The sequence below is a fragment of the Lactuca serriola genome, chromosome 6 (genome assembly GCF_051521515.1).
Source record: "Lactuca serriola cultivar US96UC23 chromosome 6, Lser_US96UC23_V15, whole genome shotgun sequence".
NCBI lineage: Eukaryota > Viridiplantae > Streptophyta > Magnoliopsida > Asterales > Asteraceae > Lactuca > Lactuca serriola.
This window is the reverse complement of record NC_136413.1, coordinates 124,807,382-124,816,277: the sequence shown is the minus strand read 5'-3', so window position 1 is coordinate 124,816,277 and position 8,896 is coordinate 124,807,382. Positions and strand designations below refer to the sequence as shown.

General features: G+C 31.3%; 3 protein-coding genes across 3 annotated transcripts; 1 reads left to right on the top strand and 2 right to left on the bottom strand.

The window, feature by feature from the left end:
* The first annotated feature begins 2,069 nt into the window (after positions 1–2,069).
* On the top strand, positions 2,070–3,728 carry LOC145058469 (putative phospholipid-transporting ATPase 11). The gene is made up of 3 exons (XM_079006368.1): positions 2,070–2,476; positions 2,584–2,766; positions 3,650–3,728. The coding sequence occupies exons 1-3, from the start codon at positions 2,420–2,422 to the stop codon at positions 3,665–3,667; spliced, it is 258 nt and encodes an 85-aa protein (XP_078862494.1). The 5' UTR covers positions 2,070–2,419; the 3' UTR covers positions 3,668–3,728.
* Positions 3,729–5,607: 1,879 nt separating this feature from the next.
* On the bottom strand, positions 5,608–6,312 carry LOC145060118 (protein FAR1-RELATED SEQUENCE 5-like). The gene has a single exon (XM_079007841.1). The coding sequence runs from the start codon at positions 6,310–6,312 to the stop codon at positions 5,608–5,610; it is 705 nt and encodes a 234-aa protein (XP_078863967.1).
* Positions 6,313–6,316: 4 nt separating this feature from the next.
* LOC145060117 (protein FAR1-RELATED SEQUENCE 5-like) lies at positions 6,317–7,678 on the bottom strand. Its single transcript, XM_079007840.1, has one exon. The coding sequence runs from the start codon at positions 7,676–7,678 to the stop codon at positions 6,317–6,319; it is 1,362 nt and encodes a 453-aa protein (XP_078863966.1).
* Positions 7,679–8,896: the final 1,218 nt, after the last annotated feature.

The window sequence follows — 8,896 nt, the reverse complement described above, 5'->3', positions numbered from 1 at the left end:
ATATATATATATATATTTATATTTTTAATAATAATAATTATAATATATTAATTAATAATAATAGAAATAATAAATGTAATTCTTTTTTTCGAAGTTTATATATATTTACGTTTTTAAATATAATGATAATAATAATAATAATAAGAATAATAATAATAATAATAATAATAATAGAAGCTTCAGCATTTTGAGTATTATATCTAATGTTGAGGTGAGTAATTAACAAAAAGTTGATAGCCTAGTGGAAAATGGTTTGCATTGTTAGTAGGAGGTTGTGGGTTCAAATCTTATTTTGGATTCTGTTCATTTTCAATGAAAAGCTTCAGCATTTAATACATTATATTCAAACTTTAAGGGATGAAATCAAGAAATGGTGTCTAGCCTACTGGAAAATGTGTTTGGGTTGTATAGGTGAGGTCGTGGGGTCGAATCCCACTCGCCTCATTTTCTAAATAAAGTCCGATTTTTGCATTTCAAAGAATCATATGTTGGTGTGGCATGCCATGTCAGCATCCACATCAGCCCTTGTCCAGTTGGCATGTCATGTGGCATAGGTGATTTTTGCATTTCAAAGAATCATATGTTGGTGTGGCATGCCACGTCAGCATCCACATCAGCCCTTGTCCAGTTGGCATGTCATGTGGCATAGGTGACCTGCTCAATAGGTCAAAAAGGATTAAAGTGTAAGGTTTTTCCGATTTCTTGGGTTTTTTTTGTTCAAAAAAAAAGTTGGGACTTAAATGTAACTTTTCCCAAAATAATGGGACTTTTCTGAAGATTTCCCTTTCCAATAACACAAAATTGTAAAGATTAAATAAAATTGGTAAGATGACGATCATGTCATTAATGAGTTAATTTTAATTTAACGCTCCACGTTTAGCTCACGGGAACTATGAGTTCTGAACGGATCTGACCATATATATATATATATATATATATATATATATATATATATATATATATATATATATATATATATATATATGGGTAAAGTGAATATACCTAACAACCTTATATAAGCTTAGGTACCTAACCTCATCAAACTACGTAATTTTGCATTAAATTTTCATTGCAATCATCCAAGGTTCTTAAAATTCATCCCTAAACTTGATTTACTTCAAAAAAAAATTGAAATTCATCATTATATTTCTCCTACATCCTTTCATTTGTAGCGGTAGGATATGAAGCCCATCAGGTGGTATTCGATAGAAAGACGTGATGTAAAAGAAAGATATTGGTGAAAGTCCAAAGATTTTGGAAGTAATCAAGTTATGGGGTTTAAGTTTAAGAACATTAGGAAATTACAATGTAAATATGATACAAACCGATGTAGTATTATGGAGTTAGGTACCTAAGCTTATATAAGGTTGTTAGGTATATTCACTTTACCCTATATATATATATATATATATATATATATATATATATATATATATATATATATATATATATATATAGGGAAAAGTGAATATACCCTTAAGGGTATATAAGATTAGGTACCCATTCCTCAATACTACGTAGTTTTATCACTTGGTTTAATTTTTCTGACAAAAAAAAAACAATTTCCATAATCGACAGAAATCATCAACACAAAAATACGTTTCTGATTTCACATCATCTTCGTCTCTTCCAACACTAACGTTGACATTCACATAAGTTGAAGCCCTTCACTTGTTCGCCGACTATCTCACCTGCGATGCAAGGCATGTTCAGGCCCGGCGAGATGAGGTAGACAGCCCCCCAGCCTCTACTTCGTCGCAACAATGCAGCAAATCGACAACAATAAAACACTTTGCCATCTTCAAATTCTCATTCTTTATGTTTTATTTCTTCTACTCATCTTCAATTTATAGTCTGATCAGTTGAGTTGATTAGTTTTTTGATTCAGTGAACTGGGTCTGTACTCTTTACATCATTTCTAAATTGGTTTGAAATAATGGGTTGGTTTAAGAATGTATCTCCAAATCATCATTATGTATAATTAAGGATGTCTAATTCCATATTTCTTACAGGGGAAGAGGATACGATGTGCACAGTGCACATAAGGTGCTCGATGAAATGCTCGAATCAATGGATGTAGTTTTCAAGGCTTTTGAGAAGATGTCTAAGTCGTGGCTGACCGTTATCAATTTGGTTGATGTCCATTCTGGTGATCTTTTAGCTGTTTCAAAGATTCCTGGAAGATGAGGTGGCTTTGAAACATTGGAGAAGTGGGTCACTGTCTCATTTGCTGGTCATACAACAATTTGTTTAAAGGATGAATTCGGAAATCTTTGTGATAGGAAAGCACTAGTTCAGACCCATAATTCCACATCTGTGGACCCGAATCGGAGATGGATTAACCTGACCCAGTTAGAGTATCCAAATACTTGACTGTAATTTTTGGGTTAGATTTGCTTGTATTTTGCTTAGGCATGATATGAAGCAGTTTCATCTGAGTTTGAGCAGGGACGCCGAATCAAAAAATCAACCAAAGGTGAATATTTATGAACTTGAATTGAGTCGGTTTATATATTCAATCTGAGGCAGAAAACTTACTAGTAGAAAAATGCGACTTAGGGGTAATGATTCAACATTTTGTAGCTTTTAGTAAACGAAATTGCTTTGGGGGATGACATAAGAGACCATTTCTTGCAGCTGGCAGTTAATCGTTCCTCTGTTATCTGTTGTTGTGTCTCTCCTAAACAGAAAGCCTTGGTGATGCTCTTTGTTTCCAATTTTGATTCAGAAGTGGAATACCTCAAACAGTCGTTTCAAACTCTAGAGGTAAATTTTAAACAACATAGCTCTATTTAACATCAATGGTAAATGACAATATTCATGATTTCATGTTATAATAGCTCCCAAATGTTTCAATCTAAATCAGGCTGCTTGTGATTTATCTTTACTATGCTATTTCTTGCAATTTTTTTCTTTTCTAGTTTTTTATTGAAAAAAAATTCTGTTTTTTTTTGTTTTCTATCTCAAGTTGAACAAATTTCTTTTACTTTTTTTAAAAAAATTTAAAAGTATTTCCTAAACAATAGTAATTATAAAAATCAATAATATGTGTACTATGTGGGCAAAAGAAATGTCTAGATGGTGTATTGCACTTAAGATCACTGAAATACTTATGCTTATCTCATTAGAATTGTTCTGGTAATCTATTAATTAACCTTTGTATTGGGCCTATGAGTAGTTGTACATAAGTTATAAATATAGTGTGATAGAGAGAAAAACATAGTCACAGGTAGAAGGAAGAGGGATGGCCGCCAGGTAGATGATCGGAAAAAGTAAAAGAAAAGTATTCAATGAAAGAAATGGCGGAGAGAAGAAGGGATCAAAGATGCCCCATTTTCTATTTTTCTATTTTCTTTGAATAAAAGAGTGGGACCACAATGTTTTAGTAAATAAATTTCAAAGCACTATCATCTGTTAAATAAAATTTCCATTTACTATGGCCACGTTATAAACTCATCCAACATTAGGGGTATTTTTGGAAATGTTTGTTGATTTATCTTTACTATGCACATGGATCACCATTTTATTCTACAAATATCATAACATAACATTTGGTTTTGTGATAAACTTAAAGCCAGAAGATATCAGCTGGATTAAGCCTCGATTGATTCTCATTTGCTTGTGTATTCATTTGTTTGTTTGTTTACAGGAGGTATATTGGGCATAAAATAACAATTAGACCAAATGCAAAGAAGTTGAGTGTTTTATTCTTGCAAAGATAGAAGATGGCATGGGGGGGGGGGGGTATCTCAAGTAATGTGAAATCAGCCATTTTCAAAGAGAGAACCTTGAAGAGAAAAAAAGATAATGATTTTTTAGAATAATGGTTTGTTAGCAATTTTTTAGAATAATTGTTTGTCATTTCAAGTCACTTTACTCATTGTGTATTTATATATGCGATTTTTTATGAACCAAACATCCATGAATGGTATTTAATTATTGATCATAATAGATGGTATTTCGCATGCTCAACAAGTGTTATGGATGGAAATAACATATTTACGGAGGTTTTGACAAAAAGCATATAAACCATGTATTTTGTGAATTGAGCTGAAATACCAACAAAGTTACATTTTTAACCCAAAATGACAACATACTTTCGTGTTTAACCCATAATTGCAACAAATTTACATTTTGTAACCCAAAATGACAACATACTTTCGTTTTTAACCCGTAGTTGCAGCAAATTTACATTTTTAGCCCAAAATGACAACATACTTTACTTTTTTCACAAAATACCCTAATACTTTAGTTTTTTCACAAAATACCCTCCTACTATGTTTTTTTTCTCAAAATACCCTAAAACTTATGTTTTTTCACAAAATACTCTCATACTTTTGTTTTTTTCACAAAATACCCTAATACTTTTGTTTTTTCACAAAATACCCTCGTACTATGTTTTTTTTTCACAAAATACCCTAAAACTTACGTTTTTTCACAAAATACTCTCATACTTTTGTTTTTTTAACAAAATACCCTAATACTTTTGTTTTTTCACAAAATACCCCCGTACTATGTTTTTTTCACAAAATACCCTAAAACTTACGTTTTTTCACAAAATACTCTCATACTTTTGTTTTTTTAACAAAATACCCTAATACTTTTGTTTTTTCACAAAATACCCCCGTACTATGTTTTTTTCACAAAATACCCTAAAACTTACGTTTTTTCACAAAATACTCTCATACTTTTGTTTTTTTTTCACAAAATACCCTAATACTTTTGTTTTTTCAGAAAATATCCTCGTACTATGTTTTTTTTCACAAAATACTCTAAAATTTTCGTTTTTTCACAAAATACTCTCATACTTTTGTTTTTTTCACAAAATACTCTCATACTTTCGTTTTTTTATAAAATACCCTCATCCTTTCGTTTTTTTTTCACCAAATAACATCATACTTTCGTTTTTTCACAAAATACCCTCATACTTCCATTTTTTTCACCAAATACCATCATACTTTCCTTTTTTCACAAAATACCCTCATACTTTCATTATAAACAAATAGTTGCAGCCAAATTTCAGTTATAAAGCCACAAATCATAAACAATCAAGAAATTTCATTCAAACACATTAAAATTGTTAAGAAACATCAATAACTTCTATAATATTCACATATCAATTGTGTGTAAAACATGGAAAAGGTGTAGTTAACCAAAAAAAGAATGTCATGAAGCATCTACTTTTTCTTTTGCTTACAGTCACAACATGTCTCATCATTATGTATCTTGCAAGGATTCATCCGCCTGATCCATGAAAAAAAAATTAATTGTTAATATAATTGTTAGAGTTGTAAATCATGAATACTAAATTAATATAATAAGAACCTTTCTTTTTAAACAACTAGTAGCGTAATGGCCCAATCCTTGACAGTAAGAGCATGTTCGTTTTTTAGGGGCTTCTAAAGAAGACTTGATTCTACTAGCAATTTTAGGATGCCCTTTTTTAGTAGTTGGACCAAGAGGATCACGGACAGATAACTGTGGCATCATATCTATTTGCGAAGCTCCCATACAAGAACCTTGAGATGCATTCTCCAAAGACATAGATTTCTTTCGATTTGTTTGATCATCTAAAAGACTTATCAATAGCGTATTGACTTTTTGTATCTATGAAGGGGAGTCTCTAGCTTGTTCAATTAGTTTTGTAAAATTTGAAAGGACACACCATAGTGTGTAGGCACTTACTCCATATTCATTATTCATTTCTTCGATTTCAATACTATCACTACCTAGTTTGTACCTAGCATTAAGGGTCCATTGTGGTAAAATATAGTGACTCGGGAGTTCTTTAACATGCTTCTTCTTCATCACATATAGGCTATGTTTACATAAAATTCCATTTGTCTCATACTTAGCACAGGAACATGTGACGCTGACTTGATCCAAAGAACGAAAGGTAACAATGCACCAATATTTTTTATCAACATCCAATTGCCCAACTCGGTATGTGCTTTCTTCTGTAGTTTTTCCTATAGTCTCATGAGTCAAATTGGTAATATCTTTAGTCCATTCTTTTTTGAAAGTATCAAATATCTTTCTAGTATAACATTGACCTGTTTTTGCTTCGATTGGATGCACTGAAGAAAGGACCGGCCTCGAGTTCATAGTCTTGAAGTATTCATCTTCTTTGGCGGCCCTTCGAGACTCAACTTCTTTGTCGTATTGTACAACAAATTCATTCAACATGGTCCTCGGATTAACAAATCCATCAAAAAATGAATTAATGCTCTCACTTCGTTCGGTTGTTGTCATACCAGCAAAGAAAGTATCTTTCAAGAAGGGTTTAGCCCAATGTATACGTTGGTTATACATGTCACTAATCAAAACAATTGCTTTCTAGTTCATACTTACTACGCATAACCTCCCATGTTGCTTCAAATTGTTCAACGGTGTCGCTATTTATCCATTGTTTGTGCGTTTCTTGAAAATCACTGTAACGGGAAACATACGATCGAAGGTGCTCGGTTTCATGCTTCATAATATGCCATGAACAGAAACGATGTCGGGTCTTCGGAAACACTTTTTTTATTGAATTTCCCATTGATTTGTCTTGATCTGTTATAATTGCCTTCGGATACTTGTTAAACATACATTTGAGGAAATGTTTAAATAACCATTCAAATGTCTCTTCCTTTTCATTTTCAAGCAATGCTCCACCAAAAAGTATAGACTGTCTATGATGATTCACTCCAGTATAGGGAGCAAAAGGCATCTTGAACTTGTTAGTCATATAAGTGACATCAAACACAACAACATCTCTGAATTTTGTATAAGCATCTCTTGATCTACCATCAGCCCAAAAGATATTTCTACGATACCCATCATCAGACAAATCCACGACAAAATACTGGTCACTATCAACTAATGTTTTATCTTGAAAATGTTTTATAAGTCCATAGAACTCCTTTCCTTTATGTTGTTTTCGTTGCTCAGATAAGACATCAGCACATTGCTTTGAAGTAACATCAGCTATATTTGAGGTTTTCATTGTATTAACAACCTTTTTAATCTGAGAAGGTTTCAACCCTGCTTGACCAAATTGCACCATAAGAGATTTACCTTCTATTGAACGGTGGAAACTGCTATGAGATCGATGCTTCATTACCTTTGTAGGTGTCATGGTCAAGTCGTCATTGTGTGTGTCATTAAATGAGTCCACCAACCATTTCCTATCCTCTTGTCTCGTTATTCGAAGCTTTGCTTGACATCCGGTTCTAATATCTCTACGACGTTTTTTCTCATTTTCACTTGAAGCATTTTTGTCCATCCTTTTGAAACCTTCTTTGTTGCATACATATATCTTCCGAAAAGGCTCATTTGTTTTAGGATTTTTAATTGTGTCATCTCTACGTATACCAAAGCCATGTAAAAATGAATAATCATTATAAAATGTATATGCATCATCGGGTGTATCAAAAACCTTTCCAAGTATACTTTCTTTGTTAACTTCATCTTCGTCAAATTCAATGTTCTCACCGATACTATTTGTTTTTTCACATTCATATGTTGCTTCCAAGTAATCATTTGTGTCACTATCTTCGGTCATATATGGTTCTATAGCTTGATTAGTTGCTTCAGCTTCACTTATTGTGGTCTGCAATAGACAACGATGTATATTTCCAAATAAAAGATTAACACCAAATTGTTTTATATTGAATATAATGGAAACATTATACATAAAAAACAAAATAACAAACAATTGCAATTTGTATGAATTCTTGTCAATTTAAATTTGTATGAATTCATGTGAATTACAATTTGTATGATTTACCTTAATTGGCTTCTATGTAATCGGAGCAGAAAAAAACCATTCATTAAAATACATTACAACTTGGAATATAAAAAATCATTCGTTAAAATACATTACAACCGATGACTTCATATTCAATTCATTTGTTGCTTTTTATTATCAATATTTCATTGTTTGCAATAAGTTGGATCAAGTTCATCCAAGTTACCCCAAAATATAGACTTTAGATGACACCATGAAGTTAGCTCTTTAGAATAATGAATTGCCTAAACTAGCTATAAACAATGAAACTGTGTTTATCAATGAGGTGTCTTCAGCAAAAAAAAAAAAAAAACGCAGCATTGCAGACCGCACGCACACAGGACCAAAAAATTGAAATTAAGGCCTATTTGTAATCTTCATATATGTGTATGAATTGCAATCGATTCCAATTAATAACAAAAAATACAAACCTTGAAACATCATAATTAGTTGATATAAAATAACAAACGATTAGAATCAAGGAAAGTCACTTTTGAAGTCATCGAATGAAAAAAAAATAGGGGAAGTAGGAATGTGATCATGTAGTCGATTCTTTGTCAATTGTTTTTTTTTTTCAATTCGTTGTAATTTGTTTTCAGCTCTCTGAATTGCGATTCCAGTCAATTTTAATTGAATCCGATTTCTTGAATATGGAACGAATCAGGGATGTAATCACGTAAGGAAACCTACGTACTTTTTTTAAGGATTTGTTTTATTTAGAAAATTAACCCAATAATCAAAACTACGTAGTTTTAATAATCAGGGTACACAACCTTAGGTACCCTTAAGGGTATATTCACTTTTCCCATATATATATATATATATATATATATATATATATATATATATATATATATATATATATATATATATATATATATATATATATATAATGCTTATACCTCTATTTTTTTTATTGTAAACATGATTGTTAATCGTATATATCATTTATAATAAGTCCACATGGAAGTATTAAAAAATCATACTGATATAAAATAATACATATGATTTTCTTAATGTTAAGGTGATTGTCATCATTTGTCGTTTATAATCAAGTAACATAAAAATATTAAACATGATATCGATATTTATAATAAGGTCACCTAAAAGTATTAAAAATGATAT